General features: G+C 38.3%; 1 protein-coding gene across 8 annotated transcripts in view; it reads right to left on the bottom strand.

Moving 5' to 3' along the window:
* The window catches only part of TENM3 (teneurin transmembrane protein 3), a 450,345-nt gene that overhangs the window by 108,601 nt on the left and 320,708 nt on the right, over positions 1–21,036 (bottom strand). For all 8 annotated transcript variants that reach the window (XM_055081142.1, XM_028481606.1, XM_055081143.1 and 5 more), the window contains 5 exons: positions 8,999–9,213; positions 3,625–3,835; positions 3,090–3,191; positions 2,702–2,896; positions 1,418–1,618 (listed from right to left, as the gene is read on the bottom strand). In XM_055081142.1, the coding sequence (XP_054937117.1) occupies positions 1,418–1,618; positions 2,702–2,896; positions 3,090–3,191; positions 3,625–3,835; positions 8,999–9,213 (924 nt within the window). The remainder of the gene's footprint in view (positions 1–1,417; positions 1,619–2,701; positions 2,897–3,089; positions 3,192–3,624; positions 3,836–8,998; positions 9,214–21,036) is intronic.

The raw sequence follows: 21,036 nt of genomic DNA, 5'->3' as shown, positions 1-21,036 counted from the left end.
CAGTTTCACCTGCAAACACTTTGTCGTCACTGTCCCCTGTATATAATGATATTCTCACAGTTGTGTCTTTGGTAATGGCAGCAGCAGCGGTAGTGGTAGTAAAGGTGGTGGCAGCTGTATTTAGAATTTATTATGGGCTAAGCATCGTACTATAAGTATTTACGTCACATGCATCAATTCAAGCAATTCCCGCAGCAGCATCTCTGGAAAGAATGTCTGATGATTAAATCCATTTTATAGATGAGCAAACTGAAGCATACAGTAATTTCCCTAGGGTCTACAGGTATCAAGTAGTACAGATTGAATATGAACCCAAACATCAGATTTCAGAATCCATGCTCTTAAGTACTCTCTAATACTGTTCCCCTAGGCAAAAAATATTCCCTCAACCTCCACACTAACTGCAATCTTTAAAAGGAGCCAAGAAATGTTAAAAATCTCCTTGCAAACTTGCAGTAGGCATCAAGGCAGGATCTAAATATTGACTGAATTTAGCACATTAGTCCGTGTAATACTCAATAGAATATCGTACTGGGACACACTGGTTTCTAAGTATGTCATGTGTGTTTATCTCATCTCCCCAATTCAACTGTAATCTTCTAGACTAGAACAGCATCTTTTCAAACTGTATGACTAACGAGTGGGGCATGGAATTAATTTAAGGGTTGCAACCGGCATTAAAAAAAGTCGAATAGACTTGGGAGAAACTGTCAGTGTATATCACTTTATAAAGCTTTTGTTTCGGTGATGTGAGTATACGCACATATATGTATATGAGGTCACAATGTAAAAATGTATTTAAGACCACAGGTTATTTAGGTCATGGTCAAAAACTTGAAAGCCAGTATTCCACAGGGCAGGAACGATTGATGCTCTTTTACCCCTAGAGCGTCTGTCACAAAGCCACGCACAGAGCTGGCGCTCAGAAACGTGACTGACTGAATAAAATTACTACCTGTCATTTCTATTATACTCATACAGTTACAATTAAAAACTCAGTGTTGAGCCATTATGTACACCGTACTATCTATATATGTTTACTCTTTATTGTGATAATATTAAGTCTTCTGTTGTCACATAATTTTTTAATTGAAGCTTCTCTGTTTATGAGATAATGTGCTTAAATCTCCAAGCTGTACACAGGCCTTCAGAGTTAAGAAGAAAGAGAGCTTTACACAAGTGAAAGATTATTCTTTACATTAATACTCAAGGAGAAATTTAATGACACATTGACCAAGCCTGTTTCTTTCCATATTATAAGATAACAAATTTCATTACTTTTAATATTTATTTCTATAAATGTTCACTTTAATAAAATCTACATTAAGTATAATAAGTGTGTTTTAAAAATTAAAATGTCGTAACCTTTAGCTAAACAATATTAAGCGCTCAATCGTATGGCATGTATGAGCCTCACCATTTGAGCAGTCTGGGCCAGTCCAATTAGGGTCACAAGCGCAGGAGCCACTCTCCTGAAGATATGTTCCGTGACCGGAGCACTGGTCTGGACACATGGTCTTGAGTATTTCACAATTGTTACCACCCCATCCTGGGCTGCAGTGACATTCCCCATGGATACACACACCATGATTAGAACATCCAGGGTCGAGACAATCAGCTAGTGGAAAGCAAAGAGAACAAATTTACGGTCAAATCCAGAAGATATACACAGGTACATATGGAACAAAGAATGACACCCCAATCTAATTTACCTGAACACTTTGGATACTCAAGTGTTTACCCACCGTTTATTTGCAAGAACTTGTTTCTGAAAAATGCAGAGAATTTATACAATAAAGCATTAAGAATCATGCCATTTAGGTAACTGAGACTCTTGCAAGGATTTGTAATTCTCGTGAATTACACACTTCTGCTCTTGAGATTTCAGACGATGGCTTTCCGTTCTGCCTAATCAGACAGTAATAAGTATTGGCTTCTCTATAACAAAATCTGAATCAGCTGACCTAATCCATAACCAGTGAATACTGACAGCTGTATGGGACCCTCAGATGTTTGAGGAATAAATGAGTTGCACACTCTCCATCTCTCTTAATTCACTTTAATGTGCTTTAGATGACGAGATTTAATTTAGCAATTTGACTCAATAAAACTTTACACTTGTAGGGTCAATGGCCTGAAAATTTAATTCCAGAGACTTAATTGCATCACTTTGTGTGTAGAGATCAATAAAATCCATTTGACTGAAGAACGGAAATGGTGCTTTTCTGCTTTTTGAAAAAACAGTTCAGCTGCACTTTACAGTATAGCATCTTGACTATCAACATTATATACAGTTATGGCACAAACCCATGATGTATTTTTCTCCACCAGTATACTATGTTCAATATTCTGTCTTTCTAGAGATGCCAAAATGCTAGATTTAGAAGCTGGCATCAAGGTGAAAAACTGCAAAAAAAAAAAAAGAATTCAACGGTTCACCATTGGTTCTGAGACAGAAATGTTTGTGTACTTTCTCAGAGTAAAAAAAAAAAAATTATTCACACAATTGAGAGAGAGCTAAGGACTCCTCGGTATATTTTTCTTTTTATTAGGTAAAATGTTCATGAAGCAATGCAAAATCAAAATTACTTTCAGAAGGAGGCATATAGAAAGATTCATCTGCCAAACTAAGGGTTAGACATATAAGCTGTTTCTTTACGAAGCTGTAACGACAGACCTCTGCAAGGTGTGACATGTTTACCTTCTTCACAGTTCTCTCCTTTGTATCCGGAGTTGCAAGCACAAGAGCCCACGATACAAATCCCACGACCCCCGCACTGCGGGTCGATACACTGCGTATTTGGTACATCACACTCGGTGCCCTTCCAGCCACTGAAACAGAGGCAGCGGCCCTTGGAGTACTGGCCGTTGCCACTACACAGCACTGGACAGGCTGCTGTGAAAGAAAACACGACAGAGGAATTAACAGCCACGTTTCCCATCGAGAGTCTCCAAGAACAGGCACATCGTTGGAACAAGCCATACGCCATTTCTCCCCCCTTTCCTTTCCTGTCTTGAGAGCTTTCTGAATTGCTCGTGTTTCTACAGCTTATGTATATTGGCTTAAGAAAAGACTCTAACTCGCATACCTCTTGAACAATCCGGACCTAGAAATCCTGGAAAACAATGGCAAGTTCCAGAAACACACTCTCCATTTCCATGGCAATTGCGGGGACATTCCACCACGGACTCTGGAGAAAAGAAAAAGCAGCGAGCCTTGCTGTGCAGCCCGCCTCTCGTGCAGGGTAAACTGCGTCACGTCGATCGCTTTAGCTACATCTTGAAGGAAGCACGGATGGCTTGCTCCATACCCCCCCCCAAAGTATTCATTCATACCGGATTATTCGAATAGTAAAGCAAAGCACTGACATTTCAAATGCAGACGTTTTAAAGCGTTTTGGCGATGCACCGTCCTCCTCCAAGCTACTTCCAAATGATATTGTCTTCCAGTGCTTCATGGTTTGTCACACAGTCATAAACAAACAATTTAAAAAATATTTCTCACTTTTACCCCAGGCTTTAACATCCTAGGGATCACTGAAATTGGTGAAGACAATTGAATTTCTATGCAACACAGTGTTGAGGCCGGAAGCCCGGAAGGGATGCTTTGAAGACGGTTCTTACCTATCACAATGGTATTGAAGGACACCTGCTCTGCACTTTTCCCATCATTATAAAAAGCCAGATGCCAGATGCCAGAATCCAGGTACTGGATAAAGCCGGCCTCGTGGAGACTGACGGACCTCGCCTGTCGCCCAGCTCTCTCGGACTCAAGCAGGTTCCGTTGCTCTCGTGCAATCAACCTGCTGCCATCCAGCAGTTCCACAAAGTCGTACTGAGAATATGAGGACAAGGAGAACTGTTTAGTAGTCGGAAATGGTCCGGTTGTGGCTGCTCCTCTCTTTCCTTTCCGAACTTTTCTCCTTTGCTCTAGTACACACAATGGCAGGAAAGAGTTCCTGATTGACAGGTCTTCTAGGCACTGCATTTACAGGGGTGATGGAGATTACCCACTGCACACCAAATACCACTGTTGTATTTAAACATCACAGACCGTTTCTTCCCTTGATGCGCAGTACGGTTTCCAAACTTATTTAATTCTTCTGACTGATAAAAAGTTTGTGAGTTTACAGAACAGACTTGTGGTTGCCTAGAGGGGGAGGGGGGTTGGGGGAGGGATAGATTGGGAGTTTGGGCTCAGCAGACGCAAACTATTATATACAGGATGGATCAACAACAAGGTCCTGCTGTAGAGCTATATTCAGTATCCTGTAATAAACCATAATGGAAAAGAATATATACGTATAACTTTGCTGTACAGCAGAAATGAACACAACATTGTCAATCAAGTATACTTCAATAAAATTATGAAAACAATTTTTTGTAAGTCTGTGAGCTTAGGCAGTTTGGGGACACGACCATAAACCTGTACCATTCCAAACCCAGCAGCTCTATTTTAGTTAGACAATTAGATGATCTCTTAAGATCTTCTCCTATTTAATACTCAAGTAGTAACCACTGCTACTGAATACTTACTCTGGGCCAGGATTATGTTTAATCCTCCTAGCAACACTTCTAGGAAGGCATTAATGTTTACACTTCAAAGATGAAGGAAACTGAAGCCTGAGAAGCTTGAGCAGGGTCAGCTATCTGGTCAGCGGTGCAGGCGGTATGTGAACTCCAGTGCGCTTTGCTCCGAAGCTCGGGCTGTTCCCGTTACCCCACTCCACCCCTCTCTGTGACCCTGATGTAACCATCCCGAGCACCATGGAGAAGGCCATGGATCTTTACTTAGTTACGGTTAGATCAAAAACATATAACAAGATGCCTTTACATCTTTGATCAAAAGTCTGAAAAACTAAACAATGGAGGAATTCTGAAGGGATGGCTGGCCCAATTATGATCATGAAGTGAATCATCATTAAACTTAATTTTTGTTTTATCAAGATTAATCATGAACATTGGGTAGCTGGAAGAATGTAACCGGAGAATCTGAAAATAATTTAAAAAAATATGGGGACTTCCCTGGTGGCGCAGTGGTTAAGAATCCGCCTGCCGATGCAGGCGACGCGGGTTTGATCCCTGGTCCAGGAAGATCCCAGATGCCGCGGAGCAACTAAGCCCATGCGCCACAACTAAATAGATAAATAAATAAATAAATAGGAAAAAAAATGGAATGTGACTGGTAATAGTGGGGTAAAATTTTGTAGCCAGAGATAATTCAGTGAATTTGGAAGACACTGCAAACACTTTCCAACACAGTTTTAATAAACTTGTTAGACAATAGTTTCTTAAAAGTAGAATCATTCAGCGTCTATAGACTCTTACCCAGTTTCATTTTATTCCTGAGTTATGTATTTATGGTGAAAAGTACACTACAGCACTATAAATATAAATCATTAATGCTAAAGCACTACACATGTGAATCATCAATATTCTACTTTCTGATAGATTCCTTAAATGGAATTTCATCAGACATCTATTTAAGGAAAGGTTATTTATAATGAATCCCTTAATACAATCAAATTGAAAAAAAATCAGTCGTTGGGATTCTAAGAATCACAGTTAAATACGTTGCCACTGTACACAGACCTCTTACTGTTACTATTGGACATAATTTAGAATATCTAATTCAGCTTCCGACATACTAAATTTTAAATTTAAATTTAAAAGCATTTTTTGTTATTGTTTGGTGTAGTCAGACTGCATTATAACATCATTTAGCTGTGAGAAATATACAAAGAAGCCACAACGTGATTAGCGTTCAAACACTTTTTTCATTTACATCGTATGAGGATGAAAATAATGACTGGTATGGCTATCTGAACTGCAAAATTTCACTGGGATTCTGTTCCGAAATTATCAGAGGAAATTAATTCAGCACGTTTGAAAGGTGCCTCTGCCTCAAATAAGCCATTCATTTTCTCATCAGATTTAAATACTTGCATTAGCATGGCAAAAAGACCAGAAAAAGTTTCTTTTTATGGTCCCATTGCACATAAACACTTTTTTCCCCTAACATAAACACAGTAACTGAAAAAGTGAATGGGAGGAAATTTTGAATTTTAATAGGTCTTTCAAGCCCTATTAATTGTCACCTTTATCATAGGGATCATTGTTTGTCATCACAGTGTGAACTATAAAGTGAGGCTGGGTGGGGGGGGCGAGTAGCTGATGGTTGTTGAGTACCTGCCCAGTTCGAGGCCCTTCAGGGGGCATTTCACACACAACTTCAGGAGGGCACTCAGATACCTAAAGACACGTCCCCTATCTAACACTGAAGCTATCTCCACGAAAAGGAAACAAACTGTGGAGTAGAAATTTAATAACCTTTGTTCTCAGGGTGTAACGTAATCACTTACGGGCAAAGCCGAGAGTTTTGCTCTGTAATACCTATTCATAAGATTCCTCTGGATTTTTTTGCGCAGCAAGTCTTAGCATCTTATGATATTTTTAGGACAAAATTCAGCCTCACCACTTTGGAGGAGCAGTCATGAGACAAAGCTTATACCTGATAAAGGTATCTTGGTGGTTCGTTTCTGAACAGATTTTCCATATTCTTAACTCATTTCAGTTATTAAAATGATGAGAACGCAGAATCTACGAATACCTAACTGTGCTCTTAAATCAACTCTTTGGTGGTGGTAGAGTCTTGCTGTAAATCATTGACATAGAGGAGGGAGTGATTTTAAAGATCACCTGATGCAACTCCTTCATTTTGCAGATAGACACTGAGGCACAAGTTAGTTAGACTTGTGCAAGGTCACAAGGTCAGAAAGTGGCAGGGGTGTGTGCTCAGGAACCCAGGTTTCTGACTCCCGTTCTAAAATAGCCTTCATGCAGATGCACTTAAAGGATACAGTACACTATTAACTGCACGGCGTTAACTTGCTTCCTTAGGCTTCTAACTGTCCAGGAGAATGAACTGAGCATCAGGGAGAAGAAAGTCAATTGATTCCTTGGTAACAATCATATGGACAGTTTTACAAAGGGTCACAAAAACTTTCAGAACTCAAGTGATCATTCTGAATGGTTGGCCAATTTTAATTATTTCCGGTTGATTGATTTAACGTTCCCCAGAAACAGAGAAATGTTCAATTTGGGCTGTTTTATAGCATATTTCATGTTTAAGCACTGAACTCAGAAGCAGTTGTCTGCTCTGCAGACCCTGAATACACTGCAGGAAGGAACTCTAATAACTGTGCAGCTTAAGAAAATGCACAACCTACTTAAACACATACATTGTGGGAGAAAAGAAAAGTGGATATCACGTATATTGTGTTTAAATACCAGAAGAATTATAAGAAAACCTGAAACTACACCTTTTATTCCCTAGTCTTATATGGTATATATAACCTCCAATAAGTCAACCCTAAATCTTTAAATAAACCTTTAAAGTGCCCAATGCATTAGAGAATTTTTTCTGAAATTAATTTTTGGAATTTATAGGTTACAAGCTCGCTATTGTCCTTAGTTTAGAGGTATGTTTCTTGAGTTATACAAAAATAATTTAATCATGTATGTGATTCCAATGGAAAAAAATGTTTTTTTTCCTATTTCACTGGACTACTGCTCTGCTAAATGCAATCTATCTGCTAGAACTGAAGTCAGAGAGGGCCACTTCCACTTAAGAAAATCCGGTTATCACATCTTAGTCAGTGTCACCTACAACACGAACTAGAGTCAAATGCAATTGTAATCTAAAATTTAAAATTGGACCCGCGTACACAATAAGAGGAATTTGACATGTCAACATTAAAGGAATTACTTTAACAATGTAGATATGAAACACGTTAAATCAGAAAAATGAATACACCAAAGCATGACATTCAAAAAATTTACAGCTATATAATTTATACATGTATATGAAACTTTCCCTGATCCACGACATTAGAGAGAGCATGTTCAAATTTTCTTACTCATCTTTTCTTAAAGGTATTATTTTTATTAGTATAGGGATCAATTTTTCTTTATAATTTATATTCCAAGGTTATAGAAAAAGCATTTCTCACAAAATTACATAATATAAAGCATACATGAAAATCCTCTGGTCCTCATTTGATAAACCCAATTAAAATCGGCATGAAATTCTACGAGTAAATAAACTGATTTTCAAGCATAACTTTAAGCTCATCTAACTGTCAATTTTAATTAACCATCTATTACATTTTTTGGAATTCCTGTTTTGGGGAAAAGTCCGGGCTCCAGTTTTGTGGTAGGTAATTTAAATAATTTCTCTTAGATGTAATGGGACCTCTTTAAACCACAATTTCCAATTTATACACCGTGAGCCAATATTAGATTATGAAAAATCTGTGGGATTATCGATCTGTGACAGTTGTGAGGTGATTTTCATGAAAGCAAATTGACTTTAAAGTTCTTTGAATCTACGATATAGGGGTATTTGAATTGTTTTAAGTAATGTGATCATCCTTGGTGACCTATGAAAGCTCTTTTATCTCTGTATTTCAGTGTTCATCATATGTAGACTAGGAATCATGGCTTGAGTTGATAAAGTTTATATCATCATATTTCTGTGTATGTTCCCATAATTTCTTTACAAAGAGTAAATCTGACATAAAGTAAAAAGTATATAATATATTTTCAACAGAATGAATACATGTTTGAGATGAAAATGTCATGCATCTATTACTTGAAAGGAGTATGATCTCTGGAAATGATCACAGAATCTTTCTAAAACACTTGGAAAATCTATGGTGTCTTCCTGCGTACTCAGATGATGTTCAGTGTTCTCAGGTTACTCACAAATTCTGTACATTTTAATCAATCAATAATGATTAAAGCCAGTCAGGAAGAAAATGCTGTTCTTCCTACTAATTCAAAAATCTCAAGATAAGTGTCACCTATATTCAAAATTCTTTTCACTGTAAAAGATCAACACAAAAGTGGTCAAACAGTTAAACAGCTGAACGTAAGAAAGAGAATGACTTTAAAAATGTAAACCAGCAGTTTTCATTTTATTGGTAACAGAGCCTACCTGAGTATGGGAAGGTGGTAAGCCTTTTCGGCCATATACTCCAATCAATGCATCTTTCTGAAGAGAGATATTGAATTTAAGAAACTGTGGCTGATCAATAAAGAGCTGTGATCTCCAGAAGATCCCGGGAGGAACCTCTTGAATTGCTCTTCGGCCAATATCAAGTTCTCCGGAATCTATGGTGTTATTTTCTTGTGCAAATCCACCCAATTTTCCTGAATGTAAGAGAGCCATTGAAAAAGAACAAAAAATTAAAAAGAAACAAAGCCAAAAAACAAAACAGCTTTCTGACTTTCAAAAAATTCTTTTTACTTAAATGCTCAGAAATTTCATTTTCTTCTGATAAATGAAATGCTCTTATTTATTTCTAATTTTCCCTTTAAAAGGTTTTTCTTTGTTAGATATTGTTCAACCAACTCTGACTGAGCACATCCTTTAAGATTTAAAGCACACCCTTTAAGATATTAATCCCTTTACTTCCTCCCAAGGTGTGCCTATTACTGCAACTGTTTTCACACCTACAGTCTTTCTTGATCGCTTGAAACATAATTATCTTACAAATTTTATGTGTTGTTATTTCTTGGGAGAGATTAAGTCTGGTATTTACCGGTCATTCTAAACGTACCATAACCCTGCAAAGTGTAAATTAAGGCAGAATGGATTATGGAGATTTCCAAATCAATCCTTAAGCAAACAACAAAAACAGTCAATGGCACAGATTCAAGTAGTTCCCTCCAAACTATATAGTAGAATGAATGAAAATTCAGATGCCTGAAGGGCGGTTGAGAAGGGGCAGGGGGCACATTATGAGGGGAAGGGAAGGAGGAGGGGTAAGTTTAAATTCTCACGAAGTTTTTAATGTAGGCTGCCACAACTTTTCCTCTTTCTTTTGATCTGTACCTCAACGTCACCTTCAGCCTTCCGTGCACGTGTATTAGCCCTCTCAATGACTTTCAACGTGTTGAGAACAAATAGTCTCCACTCCCTGAATCTCTGACCCCTCTTAGAGACCATCTCCTTCCCAGTTTTAGGAAACAGATCCAAGAATCCTCTTTTTTGGTAGGTCTCCGCCTCCTTCCCTCTTCATTAAGGTTCTTCCTCATTCTGAGGGGGTCAGTGATAGAGAAGGTTTTACAATTTGCCTTAAATGGACACAAAACCACATTGTGTCTTATTCCATGGAAAGGGTCCCTGAACGCAAAGGAAGGGAATGGAAGTGCGCAGATTATCCTCTATCAAGTCCATCTTTTTGAAAGTCACGAAGCTGACTTACTATTGAATTTGTCTTTTTAAGAACACTGATGTGAATATTAATTCAGATATTACATAGTGTTATAAAATATTATACAACACCGGATAAGTTGTGAATTCAAAATTTAGATGACTTCATTTCAAGTTGGAGAGTTGTGAACTATTTTATTTTAATGACAGAGGAGAGTCTTCTATCGATGAAGAATTATTAATTTAACATTGAGTTCATTTTTGAGTGTTTACTAGGGACACAGAATTGTGGGTATCAAGAAGAAATATAAATTAGAGAATAGAATCTTCGAGATTAGTCTGGCTTTGATGGCCACTGCCATCAAGCAACTAGTTACCTGGTTGGGAAGACAACACCTAAAAACTAATAAATTAAATGACCATCTAAAGCAACACATGGTTAAAGGTCAGAGCAAAGTGATATCACTGAAGGCTGGAGGTGGAAAGACTTCACAGAAGGGGTAAGTTCTGAGCTGAACTTTGTAGGACAAGTAGGCTAAGGTTTCTGAGTTGGGGTGAATATATCCTAATTAAAAACATGGCAATGGAACTGAACGTGTGTTAGGGTGACGGTGAGCAGAGACACCCATTTGGCTAGAAAAGAAGTTAAGAAAGGCAGGAGTCAGGTAAACCTGGGTTCGAATCCCGACTCTGTCAATAACTAGCTGTGTGACCTGAAGGTATATACTAAACTTCTGATTCTAAACCTCATCTGTAAGATGGGGCCGGTAATAATGCAATCACAGGGCTACTACAAGGATTACATGAGGTATTCGATATAAAGCACTTGGCTCTCAGTAGGTATTAAATGAATGGAAGACATTAATGGGCTTGTCATGGAAGTAATGAAAGATAAGATTGGAAAAGGAAAAATGATATCAGATGGTGGAGGCCCCTGAATACCAGGTTAAAGAATTTGGTCTTTATAATTCATGTTCCTGAATTTTTGTATTTTCAACTCTGTCAAAGAGCATTATCCCACCCCTTTTCTTGAAGGTAGGTATATATGTATATACATAAATATATATACGCATTGTGTTACTATGCATATAATTTATGGCATGTTTTAAAAATAGGTACTTGAAATAGATTTAATGTGGGTTAATTATACTTCAATGCTACAAAGGCACTTATTTGTTAATATGTTGTGTGTGTGTGTGCGCGTGTGTGTGCGCGCGTGCGTGTCATCAGGATAAACAGAATTCAAGATTAGTAAGAGGGCTTCCCTGGTGGCGCAGTGGTTAAGAATCCGCCTGTCAATGCAGGCGACACGGGTTCGAGCCCTGGTCCGGGAAGATCCCACGTGCCGTGGAGCAGCTAAGTCCATGCGCCACAGCTACTGAAGCCCACGCGCCTGGAGCCCGTGCTCCGCAACAAGAGCAGCCACAGCAGTGAGAAGCCCGCGCACCGCAACGAAGAGTAGCCCCCGCTCGCCGCAACTAGAGAAAGCCCGCGCGCAGCAACCAAGACCCAACGCAGCCGAAAAAAAAAAGATTAGTAAGGAACAGATGTTTATGGTAGATATCCAGGTCATGGCCGTTAGGGTCTAGAGTAATTCACAACAAATCACATTTATGGATAAGTGTGAAGTTTGAGGGAGAGTGTGTTGTTAGTAAGTGTTGGGACCCTTTTCTATCTGGACTACTGCATCCTGCAATGACATATGACCATCAGGTGCAGAGGACAGCTGCAGCTAAACAGAGACCCATTAAAGGTTCTGGTCAGGCAAAAGGTGACACGAAATCACTGTCTCAAGGACATTAAAGTGCAGTAGTGTGGGAAGCCCAGAAGTGGAGAGATGAGTTAGGATACAGTTGCAATAACCTAGGTAGGAGGCAGGAGGGGGCTGTACTAGAAAGCTTAAGAAAAAGTCATTATTTACAGTTTCACTTCCTTTCTTTTTTCCTGATGTCTATAATCACGGCAGTTAACAGTCCTTTACCTACCAGGTCTATCTTTGTTGAACTAATTTACTAATATAAAATGCTCTTGAAAATAAAAGTCCAAAATTGGGTTATAGTAATCATTGTAATTTTTCATGGATCAACTCACAGACTATAAATCATGCATCATTCATTGAAATTTAAAATACGTATCTTATGATATTAATAAATATTCATTTTAGCAAAATTAGAATATATAAATAAAAGATAAAAAGTATAACCCTATACCCAGAGATTACTTTTGCTTGCTATCTAAGCAAATATCTTTCTTTATTAACAGGAATTTTTAAATACCTGAGATCAATTTCTACTTTTCATTTTGGAAGCTTTTGCACAAGAACCTAAATTTCTCATAAATTAGATTTTACCAAAAAGATTAAGGAGGGGCGAAAAGAGAAATGGAATTAACCTTTAGTGAGAACCTACAACATGCCAGGTAGTTTCATCTATACCACCTGTTTTAAATTCCAAAACAGCTGTATGAGGTCGATATTATTTTGAGATGAGGAAATTAAGGCTCAAAGAAGTAAATTACATGCCTAAAGTGAGGGCTGAGTCAGGATGCAAATCGAGGTCTGCACAGTTCCAGAACTATGTGTTTTACAGAGTCATCCGTATAATCTTTGCTTTTTATTAAAAAATATTTATTTCCGGGGCTTCCCTGGTGGCGCAGTGGTTGAGGGCCCGCCTGCCGATGCAAGGGACATGGGTCCGTGCCCCGGTCCGGGAAGATCCCACATGCCGTGGAGCCTGCGCATCTGGAGCCTGTGCTCCGCAACGGGAGAGGCCACAACAGTGAGAGGCCCGCGTGATGCCAAAAAAAAAAAAAAAAAAAAAAAAAATATATATATATATATATATCGGAGCCTGTGCTTCCGCAACGGGAGAGGCCACAACAGTGAGAGGCCCGCATACCGCAAAAAAAAAAAAAAAAAAAAAAAATATATATATATATATATATATATTTATTTATTTCAAATTACTGGGTTTTAAATTTGTCTGTCTATTCCATATAAAATCAGGTATGTTAGCTCACTGAAAGATACCAGAGAATCTGCGTAGCTTTCAATTTTAGGACATAATTTTTTAGGAAGTAATGGCCAGTTTTGTGTGCCACGGATACTACAACAAAATATTCTTTGTGTTATAATTTATTATAAATTCCCAATAAGTGTTTGTCTTTTGGTTGACTTCCACATGGTGCTATTTAAAAAATACCCAATAGAGGAGTAGTGTTTTTTCCCACTAACATCTGTTAGTAAACATAATCATATTTAAACATGAGATCATTCATATTTGGACTCATTCATTACGTTCACACATTTCTAAGGCTAATATTATACTTTACTGTTATTAACAAGTTCTATTGTTATTTTCTGAAGCTTATGTGACTTAATCTCCTCTCTGGTCTTGATCCTACCTACTGCTGGTATAAATGGTTTTTAGTAGGTTTAACAGTATATACATACTTTGAGAGCTGGTAAGCATTAAGTGGTGCTAATCCCGGAGCTGTTTTTCCGAAACATCATCTTTGCCCAAGAGCGTTAGCTTTGGAAATAGTAATCAAGTTCTGACTTCTAGGGTTTCAGGTTTTGCTTTGTTGCTTTCTCCATATTCTATTTTGAGGTGTTAAAATCTTTCTCACTGAAACGATATGTGTACCCACTGTTGGGTCAATAAGTGTAGCTACTCATCCAATTAGTCCCATAGCTAATTTAACAGGTGGCTCTTTTTCAGAAAGAAGGTTCTTTCATTTGTAAGACAAAATAACCAAGATTGAGTGGATGTGCGTGAATGGGGCAGCAGTAGCTGTGATCATAGTTTTCCTGTGTACCTGTAATGAAGAAGCTTCCCAGCATCTCAGAGTTTAAGTGCCCTTGGAGGTCACTTAGTCAAGGAGTCTTCAAACAAGAGTAGTCATACCCCTGGGAAACATGCGGACTTTCCAACGAGGAAAGAGGGGTAGAGTATTTTATGGGAATTAACTTCTAGAACCTCAACAACTTCCACATGTAGACTTCTTTACAGCAGACAGGCACACCTCTCACACATCCAGACTCTTTCTTTCATACACTGTCTTAGAACATAAAGTTTCCAGTGTGTCAAACAGGCAAAACTGAAAGTATTTTTTGTTGATCAACCTCCTTTAATCAAGACACCATAAACCCACCGTAGGGCTTTAGTGTTTTTCCTGTCTTACACGTATTTCACGTATTACACGGTGAAGTTGAGAAATGGAGTATTTCAGACTGTTGGCTCGTTTTAAAATCCAATATATCAAAAGGGAGGGAGAACCTTACTGTTTCATGCCCCCATCACCCACCCAACCATTGTCCATGAATGCTTTTCATCTGCAGAAGAGTTTCATGATTGCAAAGAGCACGTCTATAAAGTAAGAAATGTTAAAGGCAATGGTGCCTTACTTAATCCAATGGTCAAACTCCTGGCAAGGATTTGGTCTTTGTTCATCTCTCTACTGCCTGCCTAGCATAGGAATTCGGAGCTGAGACAGTTGTGACAAAACGCTTATTAATCTATTTGAACTGAAAAAACAAGTCAGATTTTTTTGACAGAAAATAAGTGTGATTTTAATGGGAACTAGCTCTGCCAGTAAATTATATAGTGGGTATTCCTCATAAATTAGTGAGCTAACTAAATAGAGATATTGAAAGTGTATAATATGATAAAAGCATTCAAGAGAGATTACAACAAAGGTAAATGAAAATGAACAATAGTTCCATTTTCCAGTCCATTCTGCATATATCAGATAAAGTGCCACGAAGTAAAAGAATAAGAGATATAATTGGCAGTATGTATTTTGCTAAGCCTTGGTGAAGCCTTTTCTGGTATTCTCCACGGAAATTGAGAAATCCTATTGATTCGAAAACTGCATAACGAATCTTTTTGAAAGCAGGTAGTTGCTAATTCTTTGCTGTCAATAAAACTGAAGAAGAAATGTGATGAAGTTGACAGCTTGTAGACCACTAAATATACTTTTTTGGAAATAGATCACAATGTGATTTTTAACGTATGACTAATAAGGATTTCAAATAATTGAACGGCATCCTTCTAAAAAAATTCCTCCATTCCCTTCTGCTTATTTTGTAGCAAGATTTCTTATGTTTATACTTCTAACAAAGGCTAGCAGGAACAGAACTGATACTGAACCTTGCTTTGCTCTTGTAATAAGTCATATTCCTCAGTGAATACAGGAACCATGTGAACAAGTCCCGATTCATCTCATTCAGAGGTATTTTTAACATTTTCACTTTTTATATTTAATAATTATCAAAATGCTCAATATATTTATATCATAATTAGGTTGATTTCATCCAAATAGGTACAACTAATAATTGTAAACAAAATTCAGTACAGAATAAAATGGATTTTTAAAAACACTTAAGAGTATTATGGTTGCAGGAAATAAAATTCAATTTATTTATTTATTTATGTTTTGGAATTTTATTTGATTTTTTTATACAGCAGGTTCTTATTAGTTATCCATTTTATACATATTAGTGTCTACATGTCAATCCCAGTCTCCCAATTCATTCCATCACCACCCCCCCTGCCACTTTCCCCCCTTGGTGTCCATACGTTTGTTCTCTACATCTGTGTTAAAATTCAATTTAAATTTGTATACATATTTTGTCTTAGAGGCACAAGAACAAAGGAGTTTGAAGATCACTGAAGATCACTGATCTATTCTAGCCTTTCCTATGAAATGTGAATCTCATTTTTAAGTGCCTATCAATGTCTTTTGCTTCGAATTATTACACTATTTAGAATGGATTTATTTTGAATTAAAGTCTCAGAATGTGTCTTTTCTAAAAGGTAGATGCTGACCTGATCCTGTCATTATAATCAGTGATGTAGAGATATAAGGACATCACAGATTTTTCTCCGCTTAAATCCACAGAACTGGCAGCTAATATCAGTACAACACTCCTGCTAAAAGCCTCTATTTGAATGTCAGGAGACTAGAGTTTTGTGAAGGGGCTTTGTCTTTTTAAATTCCGCGCTGTTGCTTTTCAGGTCACGGCCCTCCTCTCATTTGGCCAAGTCAAGCGTGGCCATTCCTGTTAGCATTTTCAAACGCTCTTTATTGACTGTAAACACACCTGGAAGTCAGCGAGCCACTGACACCATTTGATAAACTTGTAAATACTTGGACAACCTCTTCTTCTGAAGCTCATCTGTCCTCCTAGATAAAAGCGTGGAAACAGATGTCTTTCATCATGTCCTGAATTCCAGAAAACTTTGGCTTCAGAGGAAATAAAAGGAGGGCCAGTTTTAGTGCTCTCCATCCTCCCTTACTGAGATCACTCCATCCTTAAGCCCCCAGAGTCTGAACCTGGGAATGATCATAGGAAACACTAAGGTTGTCTGTAGGTTTTACTAAGAGAAAAAGGAGGAAAGATGGAGGAAAAAATAGGGCAACAGAGTGCCCTGTAGTTATTCTAAACTCAAAGCATGTGGGCTAGGAATCAAACCAATTAAAGCCTTCACAGTAAGAGTGAGATGTACCACGTCGTCAAACACAATGAAGTATCATCTTGAAGATTTTTTTTTTCAACTTGTCCTGTTGTGCCTCAATGTGGGAGCCACTAGCCGTCTTTTCACCAACTAACCGTGAGTTTTCCTTTCATCAGTTAAGTATGTGTCACAACAGTCTTAATGTCTTAAAATACAGTTGTCAGAGTGTGAAAACATAAAGAGACTGAGTACCACAAAAAGCTATTGTTATTCCTCTCCTTCTTATGTGACACCCAGTTTATATAAAAAACACATCAGTAAAGTGGCATGTTTCAGATAATGTCTTAAAAAAAGGACTCTGTACTCTGAGATACTTTATGATTAATAGTTTACCAACCCTAGATTTTATAAGGACAAAACAGAGTAGTATTTAAAATCATACCGGTAATTAGGAGGTTTGGTATGTTTGAAAGTTATTTTGTGATATCAGAAAACAACCCCAAGTTAAAAAATACTGCATCTTTTGGTCACAGATCTCACGAATTTGCTGCCTGCACATCCTGTGAGTAAACCAGCCTATAATGATTAAAATGGGAAGGCAGAAAATAAATCCAACTGTGAAAGTCTAACTCAACTGCTGAGGAAGGTAAATGATAATATCATTTTAAGTCCCACAGAGGCACTAATAATTAAGACGTCAGGAAGCGAGGTTGGGCATTTATAGACAATCAATAGCCCACCCTCCAATTCGATGGCCTAACCTTGGATTCATACCCTGACTTTGAGAGCTCTGAGAGAACATATCTTTTTATAAACAACCACATGCCGTAACTTAACATTGTGGATACAGAGTGTTACATCAGAAGCTAAGCGAATTAAAACACTACCTTGCAAACATAGTTTAATGGACAAAATCAATAGAGCACCTAATTAAGGAACTAGTATACAACGCACCAACAAAAATACTATATACCACACTGAATAAAACTCAATGCTCTTGCAGCCCTGTTAGCTCTATTTCTTCAATTCACAGGCAATCTTTAACTTGCTATAAAATCTAATTATCTGAAATTGGCTAGTATTTGAGAAAAGTCATACATGCTGAATAACAATGAAAAATTAAAAAGCAATTTGAATTATTTTGTTTATCACGCATATGCAGTTTTTCAATCTGTACTCACACAAAAGGAGGTTTTTTGTTGTTGTTGAGATTTAATTGACATACAACATTATATTAGTTTCAGACGTACAACATAATGACTCGTTATTTGCATATATTGTGAAATGATCACCACGATAACTCTACCATACATAGTTACTGTTTTTTTCATGTGTGATGAGAACTTCTAAGATCTACTCTCTCACAGCTTTCAAATATACGATAAGTTTTCTTAACTATGGTCACCATGCTGTACATTATATCCCATGATTTATTTATTTTAAAACGGGAAGTTTTAAAATAAATTTTTCTTTCTTTCTTTTCTTTCCTTTTTTTTTTTTTTTTTTGATTGGAGAAGTCATTTGCTAGAGTTACACTGACCAAAATTTATGGCCTGCATTTTGTCTTATATTATCCCAAATTATCCTATGCTACATTTTAGCATTTGTCTTATTGCCCCTTTCCAATAAAGCTAGTGTGGAATGTCCTGCCATGGTATCCTCTACTTTTCCTTATTGGGCATCTTCTAATTCATTGGAACTGCCTGCTTGAATCCTGTCTTGCCTCGTAATGCACACACTCTGCGAACAACAAATGGGACTGTCTTCTTTTCTCACTGCTGTGTTCTCAGAACCGTGCTCTGTGCATGGCACACAATATTATATGCTCGATAAATAAATGCAGAATGAATGAATTCTATGCATTCAAAGGAGGATTAAGGAATAGATTTCTTCATAAGATCCAAATAACTAAAAATATAAATAACTAATGATCGGTATTTCTAATATTGCTTTAGAGGATATTTTGATGCTGATTTAAGGATCTACATTCTTAAGAATTTTGCTACAAATACAAGTACGTAACCTTGAACTGCAAAGAAAAAGAGTGAAGTAATAGTTACTGACATGTATAACCTACTTATCCTGTTCCAATCACTGCTTGGCCCCCTACACGCATTAAATGATTTTAACCTCACTGCTGCCCTATGAAGAAACAGGAGGTTAAAGAAGGTAATTCGCTTAAAGCCACCCAACAAGTGCACAGCTTTAATCCTTAACCGCTCTGCTGTACCAACATCTGCTTTGTGTACAGTAAATGCAAGGCACTGTGTCGGGCCCTTTATATACTTTATAGCATTCAGTCATCCTATTTTCATTCACTCCTTGGACAATACTTACTGAGCATCCATTACATGCCTGTAACTGTGCTGACAGCTTTGAACAGAGAGGTGGAAAAATAGTGTGCCTTACACTCTAGCAAAGAAGACACATATTAAATAGTAATGGTGATAACCACTAACATTTTTCAAGCATTTACTATGTACTGTACACCATTTTAAGTATTTACATTGACTATTCAAGACCATTCTAATTGATGAGAAAGCTGAAGCACAAAGATGCTATACAGTAACTTGTCCCAAGTATCAAAGGCATTAATAATGGTCAGAACTACTGTAGGATGTGAAACCAGGTGGTTTGGCTCAAGACCCTATAGCCTTTCACTCTCTGCTCTATTGTTTCTATGCTACAGTATGGTGTGACGAACAGCCAGATTGTGGAGAACCTTGTTAAGTCATCTAAAGGCATTTGACCAGAATCTAGATCACTGAAGGGTGTCAAGTAGGGTACTGATAACTTCAAATCTGTCTTCGAAGAATGGATGAGCAAGTCTAGAGACATATATCCCGGTAGAAGGTGGCTTCTATAATCTAGGTGAGAGTTGACGGGATCCAGGAGATATTTTGGAGTTAGAATTGACAGGACTTGATGACTGATTGCACAGGGGAGGTGAGAGAGCAGGAGAAGTCAGGCATGACCCCTAAGCGTCTGGCCCAGGTAACTAGGTGAATGATGATGCCATTTCCTGATACAGAAAGGCAAATTTGGAAAGACGATGGGCCAGTTGTGTTTTCCAAAGATGGCCACAACATCTCCCATCCCACATGTCCTTATGCAACGTGTCCCCACCATTCCCCCAGTCAAGAGTGGGGTTTAATCCTCCATCTCATGAGTCTGGGCTGATCTTACTGACTTTCTTGACCAAGCAGATATGATGCAAGTGACACCCCAGAGTGCCCAGTGCTCTAGGCCATAAGAAGCCTTGTGACTTCTGTCTGGGCCTCTTGAAATGCTCCCTCTGGGGACACTCCTCTTCAGAACCTGTGCTCTGAGAAGCCCAAGCCAAGTGGAAGGCCGTGTCTAGACGTTCCCGTCGACAGCGTCAACTGCTAGCCCTGTGAGTGGGCTACCTTGAATTTCAGTTTAGTGGAGCTTTCAAGCAGACCAAGCAACATCTGAAAGCAATCTCATGAGCGACCCAAGCAAAAAAACAAAAATTGCCCAGTTAATCCACAGAACCATGAGAGACAATAACAAACTGTTCTTTTAAGCCACTGGATTTCGATGTGGCTTGTTAGGCAGTAATAGATAACCAAATTAGTTGTTGGGTTCAGTTTTAGACACATGGAGTTTGAGACGCCTGGAAGACACCCAAGTGGGGATGCCGTAAAGATACCTGGATAGATTTTTCATAGTTGATGTCTGGAGCTCCAAGACAGAGAGATCCAGGCAGCACTTATTGATTTGGGAGCACAAAGAATGTAACATAACACATAGCACGTGGAAGGTAAATGAAGTCAGGAGAATGGATCTGAGGACCCAGAGAGATTATATTATGAGTGACGGCCATGTTTGGGGGTCGGGTAGAGCAAGATGAGTCAACTAAACGAACTGAGAAATCACTGCCAAAAAATCAGGAAGAAAGTGGAAATGGTATCACAGGAGCTAAGGAAAAGGATATTTCCATTAGGAGTGATAGGTTACCTATTAACTGCTACCAAGAGCTCAAATGTGATAAAGAGCGTAGAGTATCAACTGATGCTATTGGCAGGACGACTGGTAAGTCGGGAAGACATCCGTGTCTGTGAGGGATGGTGGCAGGGGACAGTCATGAGGAAGGAGCCTGAAGCAGCCACACTGCCACGGGAGGAAGTGGGAGGTGAAGACATGACTTCATGGCGAATATACACACCGTGTTCCAGAAGGCTGGCTACCCGGGGAGAAGAGAAAGACGGGGTATGGCAGGAGTAGGAGGCAGACTCAAGGATTTTTTTTTTTTTAAGACTTGAGAGACTTGGGAATGTTCAAATGTTGATTGGAAGGTGCCAGTCAGTTGAGAGAGGAAAGTCTGAAGTACAGAAT

Source organism: Physeter macrocephalus, chromosome 20, assembly GCF_002837175.3.
Source record: "Physeter macrocephalus isolate SW-GA chromosome 20, ASM283717v5, whole genome shotgun sequence".
In the NCBI taxonomy this organism is placed as follows: domain Eukaryota; kingdom Metazoa; phylum Chordata; class Mammalia; order Artiodactyla; family Physeteridae; genus Physeter; species Physeter macrocephalus.
This window is presented reverse-complemented; position numbering and strand designations above follow the sequence as displayed.